The 22,701-nt window shown below is 39.0% G+C and overlaps 2 protein-coding genes and 1 pseudogene across 5 annotated transcripts; 1 reads left to right on the top strand and 2 right to left on the bottom strand.

Annotated features, from left to right (window-relative positions):
• Nucleotides 1-162: 162 nt before the first annotated feature.
• On the bottom strand, nt 163-3,495 carry LOC137940401 (beta-glucosidase 44-like). The gene is made up of 11 exons (XM_068785446.1): nt 3,230-3,495; nt 3,058-3,116; nt 2,674-2,749; nt 2,480-2,551; nt 2,294-2,381; nt 1,562-1,814; nt 1,365-1,480; nt 1,049-1,266; nt 926-957; nt 698-800; nt 163-555 (listed from the first exon to the last, which is right to left on the bottom strand). Exons 1-11 carry the CDS (start codon nt 3,456-3,458, stop codon nt 278-280), a joined length of 1,524 nt encoding a protein of 507 aa, XP_068641547.1. The 5' UTR covers nt 3,459-3,495; the 3' UTR covers nt 163-277.
• A 5,013-nt stretch (nt 3,496-8,508) lies between these two features.
• On the top strand, nt 8,509-12,126 carry LOC137941105 (heavy metal-associated isoprenylated plant protein 37-like). Of its 4 annotated transcripts, XR_011110361.1 has the most exons (5): nt 9,662-9,724; nt 9,823-9,873; nt 9,987-10,062; nt 10,685-11,857; nt 11,953-12,126. XR_011110361.1 is itself a non-coding variant. In XM_068786365.1 (4 exons), the coding sequence occupies exons 2-4, from the start codon at nt 9,835-9,837 to the stop codon at nt 11,689-11,691; spliced, it is 1,122 nt and encodes a 373-aa protein (XP_068642466.1). In that variant the 5' UTR covers nt 8,509-8,516; nt 9,823-9,834; the 3' UTR covers nt 11,692-11,944. The 4 variants fall into 4 exon arrangements, 3 of the variants coding, with proteins under 3 accessions (XP_068642466.1, XP_068642465.1, XP_068642464.1); XM_068786365.1 differs by lacking the exons at nt 9,662-9,724; nt 11,953-12,126 and adding an exon at nt 8,509-8,516 and having other exon boundaries at nt 10,685-11,944; XM_068786364.1 differs by lacking the exons at nt 9,662-9,724; nt 11,953-12,126 and adding an exon at nt 9,464-9,516 and having other exon boundaries at nt 10,685-11,944.
• Nucleotides 12,127-14,020: 1,894 nt separating this feature from the next.
• On the bottom strand, nt 14,021-17,047 carry LOC137940852 (uncharacterized; annotated as a pseudogene).
• Nucleotides 17,048-22,701: the final 5,654 nt, after the last annotated feature.

Raw genomic sequence — 22,701 nt, 5'->3', positions numbered from 1 at the left:
TAAAAATTGTTTGACGAACCAGTAAATAACAACACGAAATAGCGGGTAATCCGGTTCCTATCTGCATGTTTAAAAACGAAATCTAACCCGAAATCAGGTCTTACAAGCTTTCTTAAAGCAAAGGAGCGTTTCACGTATCTAATCGGCACCGATGCGCAAACATAAACGTTTCCAAAGATAATAACTATTTTATTTTATTACGAGTAGGAAGTAGAGTCTACATTACATATAACATTACTAATAACAACGATAGCGTGGCTGGTTAGCCCCGCAAAGCTTAGTTCTTCTTTCTTTTGAGTAATTCTCTGAACCAGTAAGCGGACATCTTCGGATACCTCTTCAGGGTTCTGTAATCCACGTAGACGAGACCGAACCTTGAGGTATACCCTGAACGCCATTCGAAGTTGTCAAGCATAGACCAGGCAAAGTAGCCTATTACATTAGCTCCATCGTCAATGGCCTTCTTCAGTTGGGTCAAGTAGCTCTTGTAAAAATTAATCCTCGTGGTGTCGTGCACACCCGCTCGCAGAGTAATATTGCCAGGATCATCCATGCCTGTCGCCAAACAAAAAAAAATTGTCAATTTTCAATGTTTTTTTTTTTCCTGCAAAATCTCCCTCTAGAAACGATCATGTCATTGAATTTGCAAAAAACTTCATCACTGAACAATTGAAATGAAACTCCGAACAGTTTATACCATTTTCTGATAGAATCACCGTGGGGTTTTGATATCTTTCTTTCACATAGGTCACTGCTTTGTACATGCCCCATGGAACCATGTAAAGCCAGTACGAGTACGCCTGTGACATATTTAGCATTTGTGAAGAACTGAATATGTCCATAGAATGGAGCCATCCGTACCAAACAGTAAAAGATAAATTATGAAAAAAGCAGAGAAGATCGAAGACGAAGATGGATCATTTACCTTTGGTCCAATGGGTACACCTTTGCGCTCATCTGCAAGGTTGATAAGAGTCAAAGACTTTGATAGCAAATGGAAATTCCGTTAATAAATTTGTCTCTGATTTTACAGTAAATAGAAACTTACAAGCAAATCCAACATTCCAGTCCATCTGATAGCCAGTAACTGCCTGCTTTGGCGTGTGAGGATCATACATATAGTAGGATGTGTACTGGTTAATACCCACAAAATCTGTGGAACCTTTTACCATCTTAACCTCTTGTTTGGTAAATATAGGAAGCCTAGCTCCGACAATATTTTGCATGGTTTTTGGGTATTCTCCATACACGATCGGATGAAGAAACCTGTCATTGAATGCAATGATTATCCATAAAATAATTTATTATTTCAACCGATCATGGACTATAGGGTTACTTTTGTGGCTGTGGGTGCCTATACTCACCATCCTAGATGAAAATCCCTCGCTCTTTGTGCTGCGAGTTGGTCTGCCTTTGATCGGGTAAGAGGTTCATACCAAACAAAATCCAGGAGAATCCCTATCCTCCCTTTCTGTTTTGCCTGAAAGTTCCATAACTCAAGATCGTAAGACACTAAAGTTTTGAAATTGGAAAAGCCACATTCATCAAATACAGATTTTACTTGATACTTCTCACGGTATCTTTGAACTGCTGCCGCATGAGCTAAAATCAAGTGGTGGGCAACAATATAAGGCTCAGTAGCAGAATTCCCTTCGGTACAATTTCCAAAAGCTTTTGAACATCTTCCCGGAGCAAAGTACCCATTGTCATATCCAAGTGCTGCCACAACTCTTGGTTCATTGAAGGTCATCCAGTTTTTCACTCTGTCACCATATGCCTTGAAACAGAAATCTGCAAAATCGGCAAAGTCCTTCCTGCAGATATGAATCAGCAGAAAACTGTCAAGCTTGTAATCTATAAAGAATCACCACATAATCCTTAAAAAATCAGTTTGGTCCTTCTATTTAAAGAGAAGCCCAATCTCAGGAATCTATGATCAATTCCACAGACATCAAAGTTCTCAATGCGTAACGAGTGAGACTTCCGACTGATCTTACAATCATATAGATTGACAAACAGCCTGAAGAAACAGCAATCTTACAATTTTACTTGACGATTATACAAAAGATTGGTGAGAAACAGCTGAGTTATCTAAGAGTAAAATGACCAAACTGATCAACTGATTAGGTAGGTGAGTTGTATATCTCCGCATGCATAATTCCCATGTAATTAGGAACAGAGGTGAAGACCCAAAAGATAAAACTTTAACATCCAAGCAGAACATTACTGATTTTTCTAGAAAAAAACAGGGTGAATTGAAGCCGTGAGACACTACATCCAATATCATACTTACACGACGTTATGGCTCAGGAGGCCATTGTATTTCTTCTCCAGGGCCTCAGGAAGATCATAGTGATATAAATTTGCATAAGGAGTGATTCCTAAATTTCCAACAAAAACTTGATTAGACTTGGAATCTGACTTGAAATTCAAACCCAAATAACTGCAGAAAATGCTGTCATTTCTTTTTAGAACTCACCCCTTTCAAGTAGGTAGTTGATCAACCTGTTGTAGTAAGCCACTCCCTTCCAATTCACTTGTCCAACTCCATCTAAGCGAAGAAAAATTGTAATCCACCGCGTCAAGTTTTTACAGAAGAATAAGAAATGAAACAACTAGTGTCTTTTAACAACCAATTTGTTAAATGCTGTAAAATAGTCAAAGTTAGTTTACTTGGGAAAATTCTGGACCATGATATTGAGAAACGGTAAGCATCGAAATTCATCTTCGCCATAATTTCAACATCTTCCTGCAATAAGAATAGCCTTTTAAACAGATTCCTGGAGAAGAAGAGGTTACTGGGAATTGAGCTTGCCGGGAACAAGTTCTAAATATATTTCTTTGATTTTTATTGTTCTCTTCAAATTCACATTCTCACACATCATATCATAATATTATCATTCAATTATTCAGCAACAGCTAGTGGATAATGCAAATCTTTAAAATACCAGAAGTATTATTTCGAAGTCTTGCAACTCGAAATATCAGGAAACAGTACCGTTTCGTATTTTTAAGGAGTAACACTCTAACCTCAGAAAGATTCAGTCGATGACTTACTTTATATCTATGGTATTCATCCACTGAAACCTCCGCGGTGCCATTATTTGCGATAGTCCCTGAAACCAGTTCGGTAGAGTAAATGAAAAGAGTACTAAGTACTAGTTAAATCTCAAGTTGCTAAAAATCCGTGAGTAGCAGGTTGAAGAGAAATGCAATGCCGATAGTATACCAGCTTTCTTGACAAAGACGTCCCAAATGCTAGGGCCTCTGCCCTCCTTACTGGCCATTCCTTCAACCTGGTAGGCCGACGCGGCCGTCCCGAAGACGAAACCTTTTGGAAAACTCGCTCGACTGAGTCCTCCGGTGTCCAGCCGAGCCGACTCCTCCCATGGCTCACCGTCGGCAAGGCACTGCGAGACGAGAAGCAAATGGAGGAGGAGATGAAAAAGGAAGCGCATCTTCGTGGCTCAACTAGTGGTCCAAGGGGAGCAAGCTGCGAAAGTGTGGAAATTTAAAGAAAAGAACACGGCATATGGTCCAGAAATAGAAAAAATCGGGACAATAATGAGAGTGAGGAAGTGAAATTGTGATCAATTTTACTGGTCAAAGTTGAGAGCGTCTTCACTTTAACTCGGTCGAGGGTAAAAGCTTTCCTCAAAAGAAAACATAGAAACTAAGCTTTGAAAATTACTTCCCAATATTTTGAAAGCATGATCTATGAAGTATCAAAAAGCTATATATCATACTAAAAAGCCCCAAAAATTGGCGCTTGGAGTTGGAAGGATACCAGAATTTCATCTTGCCCTCTTGGCTTATCCTTTTAAATGTCCCGAACTACCTCTATATAATTTAGGAATTAAAAATAATATTTACTGTAATTTTTTAGAAGATTTTTATTTATAGAATTACAATACCGTAGAGATTACAACTCTTAAGTTTGAGTGTACTTGTATTTCAATTATTATACTTCTCTCTATCACTCTCACTGATAAATAACGTGGCTATATTAGAACTGAAGTGGGGCAAAATCTTTGGACCAAAATATTTTATACGATACCTGAGGACAGATGGAACCGACGCTTTTATTTAACGTTTTTCCCTTAATATAATATAAGAAATAAAATATTATTTTATATTTTTTTAAAAATAATAACACAAAAAACCAAATTTTCAACTTAATATGATATATACCCAATTTTGACCATCAACTATACTATCAAAGTTGATACATAAATTTTAACTATTTATATGGTGCCACATCAACACTAGTAAAACCTAATGACATGCCACCCACTATGTGATCATGAAGCCACATCATCATTCAAGTATGATGCCACTTCATCAAACAATCGTCATTATCCATGTTGTATGCCATGTCATCATAACGAGTTATCAAACTTTTTGAAAAAAAATTAAAACTTTTAAAAAATTATTAACTATTTTTAAATTAAAAAATATCTTAAATAGATAAAAAATCTGTTAAACAAATTAGAAGAATTTTTATTTAATGAATATACTTAAATTTTTATTTTATTAATATAAATATAAGATAATAAAACATGTCCGGATAAATTAGATTTTTAAACACTAAATATTTTTTTTAATTAATTGATATACGAATTTTATATTTTATTATTATAAAAGGTAGTAAAATATGTACGAACGAATAAGATTTTTTTAAAATAATTATTTTTAAAAAAATATTATATTATATTAAATTAAATAATATCTTAAAACGATAATGTAAGGTATTAATTAGATGGAGGATCGAAGTTTTCTATTATGTAGTGGGTGACATGGTGGGTGCAGGTATAGGATGATGACGGTACAGTATTTAACCGAACACATGTGTAACACATTTAGGTATTTGTGATATTAAATTAAAAAATATGGGTTATCTGTGATATTATTTTAAAAAATTATTAATATCACCTGTTTATGAGGTTTGCATCGGCTCTCCTCGTCTTTTTCTGCCGGTAACTGTATGGTGTATATCAAGAAACGACCTTCTCGAGCTAGAGGCGGAACAAAACAAGAAATACGAGTGATGCCCTTGGAAGTCAAAACAGAAGAAACTCAGTAAAATAAGCACGGTTTCCTTTGGTTAAAGTTGGTGATTCTGATAAAATAACCTGGCACAGGAAGCCATGGCAATGCTGAATTTCGAAATTGTATTTTACACAGTTCTGTTTGTTACGCAGTCTCGTCAGCCTGCAACGATGTAGGGTAAGCGGAGGGGGACCATGGCGTGCCAAGATTCTTATCCTCCTCTCTACGAGAAAAATCAAAGAAGAGAAGAGGACAGGGTCACTGATAATGGGTTTTGTCACTTCACACGGGAAATGGGAAAAGCAACCTGCCATGAAACGTGATTGCAGTCGGCTCTCCGCATCCTGCAGATCAAGGCAAACATTTTGTCGGTGCAAAGGTCCCAGAGAATCTTGTTGAATTCAAATATGACGGCTGCTTATTTCCTTTTCTTCTCGTTTGTTTATTTTTGAAAGTTCTTTGTACTCGATCGTTGCAATTAGTATAAGACTAATAGATTAACAGTGATTACCGATTAGTGACAGTCCCCCCTTGGCCAGTCCTGCACAGCCCCGTTTAATCAAATGGAGTCTCAAACAAGCTTCATTAATGATACAGCCGTACTAAATCGACACAAAAGTTTACGGTTCCAAAGTCCAACATATAACAGTGCTCTTCTGCAGGAGAATCAAGTATACAATTTAGGGGAGAATAATCCACTAAAATAGAAAAGCTGTAACTCCGGGAGCCAGAAATTCTCAGAAGAAAGCAACAGACCATAATGGGCAAAGAGGGAAGAGGCAGCAGTCTAAAAACAATAATGGGGTAATGCACCTAGTTTTTCAATATTTGAGGGAACCCACCTCCTCTCCATGGGCTCTGCTCCTTTCGTCTCTCCGTACTTTTTAAAAGGTCTCAAAACTCTACAAAGTTGCACGTCTTGAAGATACCTTTCCTGTGAGTGGGGACCGGATTTGTAAGTCCTGAGCATGTTCCGCTGGTTGAACCTAGTAAGAAGTCTGGCCCAGGGTCTCACGTCGCTGCCATTGCCAGCTCCTTGGTCAAAGATAGAAAAAGCAGATTAATATAAAGCTCCACCATCCAAATCCAGAAAACCGACATCAAAATTCGTCTATAATATAATGGAATAAACATTTGCTCTCTTGAGACGTCTTCATTCTCTATGCATTAACATCTAAAAGAGTAAAACTAATACTAAACCAAGAGAGTAAGGACCAGAATCCTGTTATGGAGCCTGAGAGTTAAGCAACCAGGTTAAGTGCAAAGAAAGCCATCAATGGAATAATAACTATATCATTTACACTCCGGTTAAGTGGAGACCAATTGAACACAAAAAAATAGTCAAGACGCAGGGAGCGAATATTGAGGACGCTACATTTAGCAAATGAGCCTTTGTACAGATTAATTTGAACTAGAAACTATCCGCAGATATTTAATCAGATCACATAGCTAAAGAAGTGGCACTCTCCGTGGGCTTTCGTTAAGTAGCTTGACAAGGTTATGATGGGCCCAGCCACTCTTAGTTGGGAAGTCGGAGTATGAATTTTAATGGGAACTTTGGTAAGTGCGAGACTTTCTCCGAGGTCTGGGTATAGAGTTGCACCAAATACTAATAGCTTATCATACTTGACCAAGTTCATGACCTCGATGAACAAAGCTTGTCCTTTAAAGATAATCACATTGAACGACCTAGTACAAAATTAATATTTGCAGTTAGGATGACTCGTCTTAATTGCATGAACCCTGTGCCCTTTCCCAAGATTACGCTTACAAGGTCCCCTCATTAATTTGGACCACAATCTCTGGTTGGTGAGATTCATTATTCGCATAATTGTGGCTTGATGAGGCTTACAGAAACCATACGATGTAGCTGGGTTTATGTTTCTGTTCTGAATATTTCATTTGATCTTCAAACACGACAAGAACCCCCAAGTTTTAATTTAGCCTTAACACGTATCAGAGATTAGTACTTAGTGATAAGCTTGTTCATTACAGATTTATCAGCTTACTGGTTAGCAGAAGTCGATGTTTATTTCTTCTAGGAATAATATTTTAATTTCTTCAATAAAATCAGCCGTGCTCAATGGTCTGTAAATAAAATGAAATTGGCGCTTAACATATCAAAAGGGTAACAAATTCCAATCACAAGTAGTCCAATTAAATTGAAGCAGATATACGTTTACCTAACCCCAACCAACAACATAAAAGGAGGAAAATGAGTTGCAGCCTAATCCTGCGTTTTTACTCGAGTACAACTCGACTCGAATCTTGCTTCTCATTTAAGAGGTATTAGTGCTTCAATAGTACATTTTTCTAGGTTAAATTTCCCGTATCAATTGATACAAAATCCTAAACAACTGTGAACAGGTTCGAATAGGTTCAATTCACGTTGGACCAACTAATTCTTCTTCTTTCTTTCTCTTTCGACTTCAAGAACTCGTATAAACTACCAAAAGGCACATAGGAACATTTCCTATGGCTGTTGACAGAGAAGAAAGAAAATACAGAGAAATATAATAAAGGAAAACTATCTGATTTGGCCTGGTATCGGTTGAGATGAGATCGTGGGTTGAAAAAGTAAAAAAAACAAACTCAAGTCTCGCTACAGAGGGTGGAGAGATGACATAGTCGCAGGGTGAATTCAAGATTCGCTTTGAAGTTATCCCCTTGCCATCCACAGAAAAGAGAAATAGAGTTAATTCCGTGAAAGCAAGAGTTAGTACTTGTTGTGTAAACTGGAAATTCAATTCAATCCGTGGCAGAGATACGGCACAGCTTGCGCCGAACAAACTTTATCCGCTGGATAGTAGAGCTCTTAAAAGATCAAAGATTTAAATTTACGGTGTCCTCTCCCTCTGCGAGGTTCCTGGTTCCGTCTTAAAGAACGTAGGTTAACACAATAAGCAACGACAGTCGACAGGTTCGGTAAATCGAGAGGTTGGGGAGCGCATGCAGCTGGCAGTAATGATGAGTGGTGGTTGTGTGTGTTTGAGTGCTGCCAACGACGAGTTGGAGAGTAGAGGACCAGAAGAGAGTCAAAGAGTGAAAGAGGGAAGTGGGGACGCAGACCCAGTAGCAGAAGCAGCAGGCGCAAACGCCACCGCTCCCACTCTCTACTTTCTAGACAAATAGCCGACAAGCTCAGTAAAATAAAATCCCTTTTAGTCACTCGGGAATCGCTGAAAGAAGACACTGAGCAGACTGGCAGACGGCTCAGGACTGGCGCTGCCCCATCCAGATATCTTGAATCGTATCTTTACTACAGAGAAAAGTAAAAGGAAATACCCGAGAAAAACACTTACAAGTTACAATCACAGAGTGAGCTAGTGTGAAGAGATAAAATCGTAAACAGACCACAGAGTCAGCCTCGGAAGACAAGCCTCTGCCTCGTTTTGATCCCATTCTCCATCAACAGTCAAAACTCCGAACGCGACTCCCCAGCTCGCGGGAGCGGTTGCGGACGAGCGGTAATCTCCTCCTTTCTCTTCGTCCGCCTCTTTCCTCTTCCTTTTCGTCCCTGCGATCCGACGAAAAGAGCCACCCATTTGGACCCAACGTCGAGTGCTACTATTAGCGTCATTTTGTGTCCCGCAAAAATCTCTGCCGGCAAGTAAACTGTCGGTGGCTGCGGCTATCCATAATATTAACAGTTTTCACTTCCCCGTCTGGAAAAACCGGGACCACCATAATGGCGGACCTGTTCCTCCAAAGTGCTATGTTAGCTTTGGACAACCTACACTTTTCTGCTACCTTTTCGGTTGAATTTTGACTCGTGTAGAAATAAGCGAGAAGGCAATAGTCCTCAGCTAATGGAGTGGGTGGGGCACAAGAAGTTTCCCGTGGCCGGCTCGAATCTTTGTTGAAGGTAGAAGGTAGTAGTGACTCGTGGATCTTGACAGTACAAATAGTGTCAGTTTGCGGAGGAAATAATCTGATGTGATAGAATTTTCAGCAAAAAAATTGAGATGTACTAACGTCTAGAACAGAGTAACCCTGTTAGAAAACTTAAACATTTAACTATTCAAACAATACTCTACTTTAACTGTTCTGTAATACAAACTAACAAAACGAAAATGACTGGATTGGCATCTTGTTCAGTTCAACGGCAAAGAGAAAGCCCTCGATCGCTTCGGTTCCGTTCAGGGGAAGAAATGATTATTGTTACTTTGCTAGTCAGGCTTTTCGGCCGAGCAGCCTGGACCGTCGAGCCTGCTGACCAAACGCTTTACGCAGGGACGGGCACTGAAGCCACCGCGTTTAACCCAACGCAAGATAAGTGGATAACCGACATCTCATTAGCTAAAATTTCCTATTGCAAACCAAATAGTTCCTTCTCTCGCAAGATGTGGGCGTCGATTCTCACGTGCGGCTTCGAAAGGGTCTCAGGTGCACCCGTCACCGCAGGGACTGGAGAGAAGCAGCCAAATTATACTAAAACATGTGACAGTGCACCAGCTTACAAAAAGGGTTTGTCAAGTCACTATTTATCTTTATTGTATTCGCCAGTTTTTAACGTCAAAGCAGTCATCACATCGTCTCGTTTCTCCACTTCACTCTCCTCTTAGACGCCTGCCATTCCTTAGTTTTCTCCTTCTCCTCCCTCCGATTTTCATCCGCCTGTGCGCCTCATTTGTCCAAGTATTCATGTGGGTTAGCTAAAAAGAATCTCATCCAGGTCTCAACTCTCAAGTTCTCCACGCAACCCTTTTCACCATCCTAGTGCTTGCTTCATACTGAAGACATTTGTTTTCTTCTTTTTGTTATTCTGCACAGCTAGCGGAAGAAATGACTAAGGAGGAAGACTTTAAGCTGCTCAAAATCCAGGTCTCACTGCTTCTCGTTGGTTTTTTGCATGTCGTTTTCTTCTATTTCTTGCCATAGAACGAAAAATGGGTCTTTCCAGTAGTTTTGAAGCAGCGTTCCTCTTTTGTTCCCAGACCTGCATGCTCAAGGTGAACCTACACTGTGACGGGTGTAAGCAGAAAGTGAAGAAGCTCCTCCAGAGAATTGAAGGTGCATTCTTACCTTTTCATTTAGGGTCATTATTCTCAAGATGCGGGGAAGACGATAGACCAAAAAAATAACTTTCTTGAAGGTTTAAGGTTTGGGTCAATAATGTTGACACCACAGCAGAAATTAATACATTTGCCATCGGTCGTCAGTCGCAAAGATGAATCTGCTGTCTCGTTTTGTAATACGGCAGACGCTGTTTGTTATTATTGATAGGGTGTTGTTCTTTGTTGAATCTCTTAACAAACCCAAAGAGAGCTTTCTGGTTGAAGCTGTTACCAACATATAGTTCGTGCTTTTACATCATTGATTAAACAACTCATTTCTTAATCGAAATTGTAAACTGATTGAATTCGATTATGCATTTTATGAGTTCAAATGATATTTCTATTATTCTTCACAATTTTTTTGTACTTGTTGGTTGATGAATTCTGATTCGGTTTGATTATCTAGTTAGTAGATATTGTGCTTGAGATTTTCTCTTCGTTTGCTAACAGGTAGAGAGACTGTCACCATTTTGAGAGGATGTTTAAAGATCCAATATTGATGATTTCTGTTCTAATTTATACTAGTCCATATTACATTTTACCGACGGTTTGTCATTTCTCTTTTCCGCGTGAGTCAGGTGTATACACAATCAACATAGATGCAGAGCAACAAAAGGTCACAGTCTCAGGAAATGTAGATTCTGCAACATTGATAAAGAAACTGGTGAGGGCAGGGAAACATGCAGAACTCTGGTCTCAGAAATCCAACCAAAACCAGAAATTCCAACAAGCCAATTGCATCGACAAAAGCGGCAAAGACCAAAAGCAGGGTTTGATGAAAGGATTAAAAGCTTTAAAAAAGCAGCAAAAACTTCCACCTTTTAGTGACGAAGAAGATGAAGATTTTGATGATGATGATGACGAAGACAATGAGGAAGAGGAGTTCAGGTTCCTCAGAGAGAAAGCTAACAGATTGGGTCTTCTCAAGCAGATTAATGACGCCAATGCGAAGAAGGCTGTTCAAATCAATCACAATCAGAACAAAGGTGGACCTGCAAATGGGAACGTAGGAAAGAAGCCCGGTGGAGGAGGGAACCCAAATCAGAATGTTGGATTGAAGAATCCAAACGGGATTGAGCACAAAAGCATTAATGTTGGAGGCAACAACAAGATGAACGCGGGGCTCCACTTGGGTGGTGGCTTAAACCCAAATGTTGGGGGGGCAAAGAAGTTAACAGAGTTAAATATGAACCCTATGGGCCACCTTCAAGGCCATGGCGGTGGCATGGGGGGTCTTACTGGCAATTTGGGAGGTTATCAAGTTCAGCAGCCAAGCGCCTTTCAGGCAAATGGCTTGTCTGCAAATGGGTTTGGAGGTTTTCACCAACCATCACCGGGTTTGACGAACTTGCAGGGTCATCAGCATTTCCCATCATCCATGATCATGAATATGCATGGCAGGCCTGGTATGATGCACGAAAACAGATATGGGCAGCCTCAGATGATGTATCATAGGTCTCCATATGTCCCCCCTTGCACAGGCTACTATCAGTACTACCCCTCACCTTCGTACCAGTCTGAAAATGCAGACTACGGTGCACATATGTTCAATGATGATAACACTAATAGCTGTGTGGTCATGTAAAGAGAGTGGGAGAATGTCTGTGTTTTACAGTGTGTAGCAAACCATGAAATTTTTACTTTTTAAGGTCTGGTGGGTGTCCTTGGTAGTAAAGAACAGTTTGAGGTGATGTTGGTTTCTGTTAGCTCTGTGATGTTAATAGTGAATGGGGAGGTTGAAGGTGCAGAAGGTGGGTGTAAGCCTGTTCTATCGGTTTGTCTTGAGATGATGCGCATCTCTTCGTTTAAAGTTATTAATTACCTTTTGTTTTTGGCTTTTGGACAGGTGAAAAGCTTATAACAGTTATCAATTGCCTGGGTAATGCTTGTATCCAATTAACGAAATAAACGTCTTATTCGTTCAGCTTACATACACTTGGAGACATGTGGGTCAATTGCTGTGCGGTGCCCAGAAAGATGACAAATGAGAAAAGTGACCACTTGTCATATAATAGAGCTCAGGAAACAGGAGATTCGCAACATCTACTCTGGTTTGTAGTACTTTTATCACCAGCTTGGCTGGTCGAATAAAATTTGTAAAAGTAACCGTTGTTAAGTCGAGATACGGCTGGCCGTTTGATAGAAAAGAACCTGAACGTTGCGAAAATAAGTCTATTATAAAGTAAACAAACGCAAACCCGCCAATACGGTTTAGTCAGTTCGAAGGAGACGGTCTTGTCCCTCTCTTTGACTCGGCTTTTTAAGCTGCAACGGGCAAGTTCTTGTTCTTAATGTAGCAACTTTGCAAGAGAGAAAACAGAAAAAGTATTAGTAAAGGTTTAAGTTGCTTTTCCTGAATTTGGGAGTGTTGGGAAAGGAGTGCATTTTTTCAGAGGACAATTCAAATACTGTGCCGTGATGTCGAGAGTTGACCAAAATGAGTGTTCACCGTATGCACTGGAACTTATCTTGGACAAGAAGCTTTAACTATAATTTCTCAAAATCGATACAATCTGCTGAAAACTCAAACTGAATCGTCGAATAGAACACCTCGCTGTATCTTTCACCCTTTTACCAAGACAACCATTAAGAGGTGAGAAGTTAACCATTTCCTCTTCTGCTAGAATCAAAGCAGAAAAGACCGTAAGAAAAATTGGCTTTCGCTGTATGGAGCTCTGACAATCTTCACATGCTCCTTGGTTTCTAAAATATTGGAGGGAGGAAGAGCTTTTGCTCCGACAGCGTTACCAAAGTAAAAGGTCTTCCTTGCTTCTTACATTTGCTAAAGGCCCCACAATTTTTACGCCTCTCAGCTTTGCTTTTGTCTTGGTTAGTTGACCAGAGTCAGATAAACAGGTCAGTAAGTACAGTCTCGAATCGCAGCCGGGGATTTACGCGCATGTTAGGTTGATTTTTCAAACTGCATATGAATGGTAATTATAATCTAGCGATAGGGATAATATGGCCCTGGCAGCAGCAGTGTTTTGAGAAGAGGGTGATGTTCCCTGAAGACAATCAAACATCTTGGCCATTGTGCTACTTGTCGTTGCAAAGTTCCAACAATTTTGCTGGCCGCTTTTAATGGAAGGAACAAATTTGCCAAAAAGGAAGATTATGTCTATTTATTTTGAACATCCTAGATGAAGAACGATGGTTCGAGATCTCATGGAGACGGAGTACCCATTTGCAGCTGGTCCAGGTATCTGGAAGATTGAAGAACATGCAATTTGTCCACGATTTCGGAATATTTTCGCAAACCATGTCCAATGTAAACCAACTTACTCCCGAATTATAAAATCTGATTTTCCAACCTCTCTTTCACTCCGTGTTGGCTCTAATATAAATGGAATCTCAGGTACAAGAAGACTCAACAGTTATATCATAACTGGAAGCGAAATTGACCCACTACTGTTTAAAATCTGTTCGTTCATGCCAGCTTACCCACGTGAGACTGTTTGAGCAGGCAATGGGAGCCCTTGTTAAAATTTGGGGAACTGCACTCAATGAAGAATGAGCCAGTAGTCATTTATAGATGACAGTCTCTTACAGGTCCTCCATTAAACTATTTATATTTCTATCTTCCGTGTTCTTTATTTCCTTTCTATCTTCAGCAGCTCAATGAAGTAGGGGTAAACAATATATAGAGACAAGAAACCATAGCAGAGAGAGAGAGAGAGAGAGAGAGCTGAGGTGCATACGACTAGAGCAGGACAATTAAAATAAGGAAATGGGCAGCAAATGGGACTCCTCTGATGCTGAAGACTCCCTAATGAAATCCTTATTGTTATTATCAGTGGAATCAGCATCTTCCTTTCTGTTACCACTTATTATATCATGTATTGCATTAAAAGGGATAGCTGGTCTAAAAGCACTTGATAAATGATAACTTCAAACAAAAACCAACAATTACTTGCTCAGCGCCTTTCTGCTTTCCTTCCCCTACACCAAGCCTTTGGCCATCTCTTTCTCGAAACTAATTTGCTCTTGGATTCAACTTCACCTTTGGAGAGAACTCAAATGTGGGTCTCTCATGCAGGCTTACCCCATGTTCAGCTTCTTGAGACCTCCCTGCCTCAACTCTCCATATTCTGAACCTGAAACAACATTTTCAAATGCTCCAATGAGACCATCAATATCTTTCATGATATCCTAAACATTTGTATATCGCCCATCGGGTCCTTTTTTCAACTTCTTCAAAGCATTCTTCACTGCAATTTTCCTAGAGAGTTTGCCAGGTGTTCAGGTGGTTCATTTTTGGGTTTTAGTAGTTCAGAGATTGTTCTATATTTTGGTGCCTCCTCAAATAACTTATCTATGCAAGGGTTGCTCCTTTTATGTGGATGTCATCACATTCACTACCGATCCAGAAAGTCTTCTCCTCATCACTACCAGACCAAACACTTCTTAGTTTGTCACTATCATCTGCATCAATTAGGCTTGCTCGCTCCTCTGCTTCCTTTTTTAACTGTTCGATGTGTTCATCTGGATCACTGTCTTTTGAATTTCACTCATCATCTTCGCCCCTCCCACTCCATAGAGAAGAGCTTTTATCTTCCATCTCCCAGGTTCTCCTGAATACTTCTCTCCACATTTTCCCTTGCCAAAGAAATCGTACTGTCTGGATGCATGAGCATATGATCGTGACGCTGCAGACCAAAAAGCTTTGGAAAATAACTACATAAAGGCAGTCATTAAATAGGGAAAGGTTTTAGATGTTAGCAAGCTATACGATATTACACACGTAACACTACAAGTTAATTAATTTATACATCCCAGAAAACTCTTAAGCGTGTCAAGGTTGGTTTAAAATGTTTGAATAATGACCTCCAATTTCTTTAACAGGGTAATCACATCTGCTAGAATTTCTTGACCTTTAAATGTTATCCTCTAGTAAATAAGATTAAAGTCACTAAATATTTGTTTTCTCAAATCATTTTGCAGTCTGTCGTGACATTAGAATGTAATAAACACAGTTAAAAATCTTTTCATGGATAAGAAAAAACAGTTTTAACAAACCTATTCAAGTTCAGGAATCGCCGACAACCCTTTTTTCTTGTTCCAGATCAAAACCAAATTGAAATGATTAATCAGAATTTTTTACAATCATAACTGTTAAATTGGGTCCAATGTCTATTTAAAATTACTAACTACCTTAGGAAACCTTTTTTCTAACTAATAAACTCAAGATTTTTTATATCACTAATCCATATGAGACTACTCTTTAACACTCCCCCTCACGTGTAGTCACGTGGATAATTTGGGTGGAGGCCCACATACGGGTACTTACTTTGATATCATGTTAAATTGGGGTCTAAAGTCTATTCAAAATTACTAATCACCTTATAAAACCTTTTTTCCAACTAATAAACTTAAGATATTTAATCTCACTAATCCATATGGGACTATTCCTTAACAATAACCATACTGATTAGCAGAATATGTGTAGTATATATACATATATATAATATATATATCACATGACAACATGTAGTAGGTGAGACAGATTCATTGAAGGGAAGAGCCACTAGCCTAGGAAGAAGAGACAGATGGCTCTGTTATTTAGGAGATTTAAGGATAAAAAAAAAGGCAGATATTCCTTGTTAGTATTGTTAGCCATGGATATGCTGTGCCTTTAAAAATCAAAGTTTATCCGCTATAAAAAGGAACATAGAGCACCCTGTTGAGCTCTAGTTCCTCTCACGGATTAACAACGTAACCACTACGTTCACTTGTGTTAGATGTCTTAGATCTCTTGCAAAATGATATGCTTAATTTATTCAGAAACTACCTTGCAGTAACCAATTTCTAGTGCTTCTCCGTCCAACTAGACCAGGTCTGAGCTACATTTGATGCCCAAAACAAAAAAGATGAGTTCACTTTTGAGGGATAAGGATAATGGTTGAGTGTAAACTAATGCATCAACAGGTCTTTCTTTTTTTAATTACCAGTGAGCAGTTCCTAAAAGAAATTGATGGATTGTCTGAGAATGAGGTGATAACGTTTGAATATTTGAAGACAGTGAAAGGCATTCAACATTTGAAGAAATGAACAAACCGAGCGGAGACAAATTCGTAGGGTCATACCACTCCCTGATTTTAAAGCTTGTTCCTGTAATATTGAAGAGTCTCAGTAGCATAAATCATTCCTAAAGTAATGGTGTTCTACAAGAGATAACGACGAGTCTTAGTAGCATAATCAGTCGGAAGATAACGGTGTTCAGTAGTAGGTATTAAGTTGGCAAAAAATGGCAAGACGGCCAAATTGCTTACTCACAAAAACTTCCAGAAAATACAAGATTATGTACCTGCATCATCCAAAGTCTCGTACTCTTCGGGGTTTTTGTGAGGACACAGCGGAAGAACTACATCGTAAAATTGGGGCTGTAGCTCGCTCCCGGTGGTCTTCGTAAAACAAAAAATATTTAGTCAAAGACCTACTCTCTAGATCATAATGCGGGACGCTGACAGTCACTCTTCATCACAAATTCATATCAGAACCATCTGTCCTGCTAATTAAAATGTTTTTTCGTGGGCTAGGAAAAACGACTCAATCTAACTATTCGCTAGCCAATGCTATTGAACATCCCAGTTACCAGAAACACAATCCCACAAGACTGGAGGAAACTACAACCCACAAGACAAACCACGTCCTAAAGTAGAACAGAACCTGTCAAACTTGGAAGCTTCATCCTTTACTTCTTTTCTTATGCCTTCAGCCCTTTTCAGTCCCTGAGCTCCCGCTTTTCTTCTCTCCACGAGTTGCTTCTGGCGGTCCGAGATGAGCGAGCCGGAGGACAGACATTTTAAAAAAACAGAGGAAACGTGTTTTCGGAAGTGGTTTGGAGAGAGTAGCGGTACCGGCACCGGCACCGGCACCGGTAGCGGTTGAGAAGAACAGCCGCTGGGAGGAGAAGGAGGTGGAAGGGGCGGACGGAATCGCATGAAAGAACTTATATGTAATATAATGAACTATTCAATGTTATTCTCTGGTCCAGGGTGGCGCAGGAGCTCGACATGGAGTGACAGAAACACCGGTAGAGAGATGGGGAGCAACGAAACGGAAGTAGCAATTGGGACAGACCATCCGTCATGGAGAGGGAATAACATGATTTCGTTGTTAGAAAACCGTAATCTTAAATAATAATCCAAATTTTTCATCAAGCAGATTCGGGAGACATACGTGGATACATTCTGAAATTTCGTATTTCTAATGCGGAATTACTGTGACAAACAGATGAATGGTTTTATAATATTTTTCAACTAAATCGCCTGTATTCCACTACGGGACCGTCGTGACTCTTTTGGATGGGGAGAAGAGAAACCGTGTTGGATTTAGTATATTGGGGACTACAACTCTAATGTTCTATTTATATTGTTTAATTAGGTTTCCCGTAATTCTTTAATTAAGACAATATGGGTATCTACTCAATTGGCCCATATTTCTTCTTTAACAGTCTATGGGTTTACCAAAATTAGACCACTTAATTTTAGCCCATATTAAATATAATTTAATAAAATATGTTGCCCAACCATATTCCTTCTTTAACTCTATGGGTTTACCAAAATTAAACCACTTAATTTTAGCCTATATTAAATATAATTGAATAAAATATGTCGCCCAACTTAGGAAACATAAGTTTCCTAATATTCTTCACTTGATAATGTTGCAACTGGAGATAAATATGGGCAGTAGAAATCTGAGGATAATGTGAATTATTATTATACTTTTTGTTCGCATTTCTCTTCTCGAATTCATTGAACAAGATTCATTGTTTTCTTCTGTGTACTTATGATTTTCAGAGACCCGTATAAAGAGAATTACTTTCTTACTTAGGCCCGGGTTTCCTCATCTCTTTCGCCTATCTCGACCCTGGCAACTGTAAGTTAAGATACTCTCTATATCTCTCTCTCTACGGTAATTTTAACCTTGTTACGAAAAATTTGCAGTGGAAACTGACCTCCAAGCTGGAGCTAATCACGGATACAAGGTAAGTACTAATTGGATGCAACCATTCTTTGACATGTATAAACCAAAATGTCCTTACTAAATGATCTAGCAAAAAAGTGTGAACAATATACCACCGTAAAGGTGTAAACACCACCGTAACACCAGTATCGGAGCCAAAGGATAACGAAGACCGGATTACGAGCGCTAGAGATAGAAAAATTTTATTTCCATTTTATGTATAAATATATGGTGTAATCTTTATTTCCAAATCGTGGTGAATAACGTTTTCTCATTAAAAGCTCATATGGTATCAAAGCAGCTCAACGATCCCGTCTCCTGATTTTTTTTTTTTTTCTATCGACGGGAACCCATCTTCCATTCCGCCGCTCATCACAACCGATGCAACGCTGACAACCTCAGCGCCACTATCACATTTCATGCCCTCTTTGAATTTTTTTGCTCCAAACTTCATGTATGCTCCAATCTCACGCTTAGCTTGGGGGGGGGGGGGGGGGGGGGGGTGAACGCCACCGTAACATAAACCTAGAGACCAGACTTTTAGTATTGGAACCGAAGGAAGATGACAACCAGATCACGAGGGCCGGAAAAAAAAAAATCTCTGTTTCCAAATTATGTATAAATATACTATGTAATCACGGACCCAAAACCCGACGGGTTTTTTTTGTTAACCGTTTTATCATGAGAAACGATTTCTCATAAGGGTGGTCTCAAACTGCTACCAGTCAGTTGCAACTCCCTCGGTACCACGATGCCATTAATACCTTGATAGAAGGTTGGAAAAGAAAAGGTTTTTGATACAGTTTTGGTCCCCTATCTCGTCACTCAACCACCCTTCAGTTTAGTCATCGCCGAGAGTGTTCAGAGAATGGAAGCGCCAAACAGAGAGAATAGAGACTTACGAAATCTGAAGCGTATGGAAGGAGGTATGATCTTTGCTTCCGTTTACATTTATATGATGAATTCATAACATTAAAAATACATAAATATTTAAGTCTTACAGTTGGTATCAGAGCCTCGAATGTTAACCGTTTTATCTTGAGAAACAGTTTCTCATAAGGGTGGTCTCAAACTGCTACCAGTTGCTCCCTCAATAAGACAATGTCATGAATACCTTGATGGAAGGTTGGAAAAGAAAAAGTTTTTTATATATTTTTTGTCCCATATCTCGTCACTCTAACCACCCTTTAGTTTAGCCATCGCCAAGAGTGTTCAGAGATTGGAAGTGCCAAACAGAGAGAACAGAGATTTACAGAATCTGAAGCATATGGAAAGAGGTATGATCTTTGCTTCTGTTTACATTTATTTGATGAATTCATGACCTTAGAAATTTATAAATATTTAAGTCTTACATTTGGTATCAAAGCCCTAAATGTTAACCGTTTTATCATGAGAAACGGTTTCTCATAAGGGTGGTCTCAAACTACTATCAGTTGCCACTCCCTCGGTAACATGATGTCATTAATACCTTGATAGCAGGTTGGAAAAGAAAAGGTTTTTGATACAGTGTTGGTCCCTTATCTCGTCACTCAACCACTCTTATTTTTTGCCATCTCCGAGAGTGTTCAAAAATTTGAAGCGCTAAATAGAGAGAATAGAGACTTACAGAATCTGAAGCGTATGGAAGGAGGTATGATCTTTGCTTCCATTTACATTTATATGATGAATTCATGACGTTAGAAATTCATAAATATTTAAGTCTTACAGTTGGTATCAAAGCCCCAAATGTTAACCGTTTTATCATGTGAAACGGTTTCTCATAAGGGTGGTCTCAAACTGCGACCAGTTACAACTCCCTCGGTAACACAATACCATTAATACCTTGATGAAAGGTTGAAAAAGAAAAGGTTTTTTATACAGTTTTGGTCCCCTATCTCATCACTCAACCACCATTCAGTTTAGCCATCGCTGAGAGTGTTCATAGATTGGAAGCGCCAAACAGAGAGAGCAGAAACTTACAGAATCTAAAGCGAATTGAAGGAGGTATGATCTTTGTTTCTGTTTACATTTATATGATGAATTCATGACGTTACAAAATTCATAAATATTTAAGTCTTACAGTTGGTATTAGAGCCCCGAATCTTAACCGTTTTATCATGAGAAACGGTTTCTCATAAGGGTGGTCTCAAACTGCTACCAATTGCAACTCCCTCAGTAACATGATGCTATTAATACCTTGATAGAAGGTTGGAAAAGAAAAGGTTTTTGATACAGTTTTGGTCCCCTATCTCTTCACTCAACTACCCTTCAATTTAGCTATCGCTGAGAGTGTTCAGAGATTGGAAGCGCCAAACAGAGAGAACAGAGACTTACGAAATCTGAAGTGTATGGAAGGAGGTATGATTTTTGCTTCTGTTTATATTTATATGATGAATTCATGATGTTAGAAATTCATAAATATTTAAGTCTTACATTTTTCTCTTCCTCGTCCCCTACCCATATTCTTCCACTCAACTGGTATCGAGTTCCCCGTAAAACCCAACATGCTACCCACCCCTAGTGATACAATTTTTGCTCTGGAAGGAATAAAAATTACAATAATAAATTAATGAAAGTTCATATTCTTTTACTGAAGTTTGTATAATATATCAGATATCTATAATAGCTAACTAGGCATATTAGTCTAGACCCACAAATAATTTTTAGCAGCTCACTAGGCATATTAGTCTAGATCCACAAATAATTTTTTTAGCAACTCACTAGGCTATACAAGCCTAGACCTGCATAGGGATTTTTAGCATATCACAAGGCACACCAGCTTAGACCCATAAAGAGATTTTCAATACCACCTACCTACACAAGGTCTTTGGCTCACACTACCAAACATAGTTTCCCAATTTCTACAAATCAACCATAATAGTTTCTCTCAAACACTTTGGGATTAAGACGGTCTTGTCTACTCAATGCTTGACTCAGATTGCAAGGATTACTTGCTTTCAATATAGTCCAATTAAAATTGCCCTTCAATAGTCAGATTTTACATCAATCCTTACTCAATATAATAAATAGCTAAAAATAATCTTTAATGACTTGATTTGAAAATATAGGCAACTCAAAATGGTCTTTAATGACTTGATTTAAAAATATGAGCTCATTGTAAATATTGGATCGGTTTTCAAGTTGGGGAATACACACAAGATAATTCAATGTCATAATATATTTTCAAATATAGCCCACGAGTGGTAATCTGAACGGTAATAGATGATTTCAAAGTCTTATAGCACTAATTCAATGTACTAGACCAAATATCATAAATATATCTCAAATAAATACTTAGATTAGAAATTTTATCCAAGTTTTAATTAGGTAAAGAACCTGCAGGAAATCTTAGGTAAATCTATCTTCTCATTGGTTTCATGTTCCACAACTTCACTGACGAGTCAGAGTTGATGTATGCCCACAGCATATAAGAATAACTATCTTAGAAGTCTACAACGCTGTTTCTTGCGGAGGAACTTGAGAACGATAATCCCATCGAAAAGTTCGGCTCTAACCACGGACAACCCTGTTGGCGTGAGATCCTCCAGAGAGGACACCTTGACAACCCTGTTGGCGTGAAATCCTCAAGAGGACTTCTTAACAACCCTTGACAACCTTGTTGGAGTGAGATCCTCTAAAAGAGGACTTCTTGACAACCCTGCTGGCATCAGAGGAGGACTGCTTGATAACCCTGTTGGCATCAGATTCTCCTGAGAGGAGGACTTTTTGACAACCCTGTTGGCGTGAGATCCTTTAGAGGAGGACTTCTTATAGATCCATAACAAACCCCTCTCTACCGGCACTAACATTTCGGACCTGTGTGTTGGGGCTCGTGTTCTGTTCTTTTGGCGTTTCTGAACCAGTTCATCGATTACAGACTGAACAACATCTATGTAAGCTTTGTTAACTCCAGAGGTTGGTCCAACTTCCTTTCAGTTTCGGAAGCTATGGGCCAACGTCTTTCATGGAGATTGTGGTGTCATTTCCTGAATCTTCATCCTAAAAAAGAGGAAGCGTGTTCTCGGAAGTGGTTTGGAGAGAGTAGCGACACCGGCACTGGCACCGGTAGCGGTTGAGAAGAACAGCCGCTGGGAAGAGAAGGAGATGGATGGGGAGAAGAGAAACCGTGTTGGATTTAGTATATTGGGGACCACAACCCTGATGTTCTATTTATATTGTTTAATTAGGTTTCCCGTAATTCCCTAATTAAGACAATATGGGTATCTACTCAATTGTCCCATATTCCGTCTTTAGCAGTCTATGGGCTTACCAAAATTAAACCACTTAATTTTAGCCCATATTAAATATAATTGAATAAAATATGTTGCCCAACTTAGGAAACGTAAGTTTCCTAACATTCTTCACTTGATAATGTTGCAATTGAAGATAAATATTGGCAGTAGAAATCGGAGGATAATGTGAATTACTATTATCCTTTTTGTTCGCTTTTCTCTTCTTGAATTCATTGAATAAGATTCATTGTCTTCTTCTGTGTACTTATGATTTTCAGAGACCCGGATAGAGAGAATTACTTTCTTACTTAGGCCCGGGTTTCCTTATCTCTTTCGCCTATCTCGACCCTGGCAACTGTAAGTTAAGATACTCTCTCTATGGTAATTTTAACCTTGTTACGAAAAATTTGCAGTGGAAA

The sequence above is a fragment of the Aristolochia californica genome, unplaced genomic scaffold (genome assembly GCF_029961685.1).
Source record: "Aristolochia californica isolate CCGP_79_NKW_82.1479 unplaced genomic scaffold, dmAriCali1.0.hap1 SCAF_9, whole genome shotgun sequence".
In the NCBI taxonomy this organism is placed as follows: Eukaryota; Viridiplantae; Streptophyta; class Magnoliopsida; order Piperales; family Aristolochiaceae; genus Aristolochia; species Aristolochia californica.
The sequence above is the reverse complement of the archived record's forward strand: the minus strand, read 5'-3'. Positions and strand labels throughout refer to the sequence as shown.

Coding starts and splice junctions, on each gene's coding strand:
- LOC137940401 (XM_068785446.1), bottom strand. CDS start 3,458: ATGCGCTTCCTTTTTCATCTCCTCCTCCATTTGCTTCTCGTCTCGCAG. Junction 2,750..3,057: donor ATGAATACCATAGATATAAA/GTAAGTCATCGA, acceptor TTCTTATTGCAG/GAAGATGTTGAAATTATGGC. Junction 1,481..1,561: donor GATACCGTGAGAAGTATCAA/GTAAAATCTGTA, acceptor TGGAACTTTCAG/GCAAAACAGAAAGGGAGGAT.
- LOC137941105 (XM_068786365.1), top strand. CDS start 9,835: ATGACTAAGGAGGAAGACTTTAAGCTGCTCAAAATCCAG. Junction 9,874..9,986: donor TTAAGCTGCTCAAAATCCAG/GTCTCACTGCTT, acceptor TTTTGTTCCCAG/ACCTGCATGCTCAAGGTGAA. Junction 10,063..10,684: donor GCTCCTCCAGAGAATTGAAG/GTGCATTCTTAC, acceptor CGCGTGAGTCAG/GTGTATACACAATCAACATA.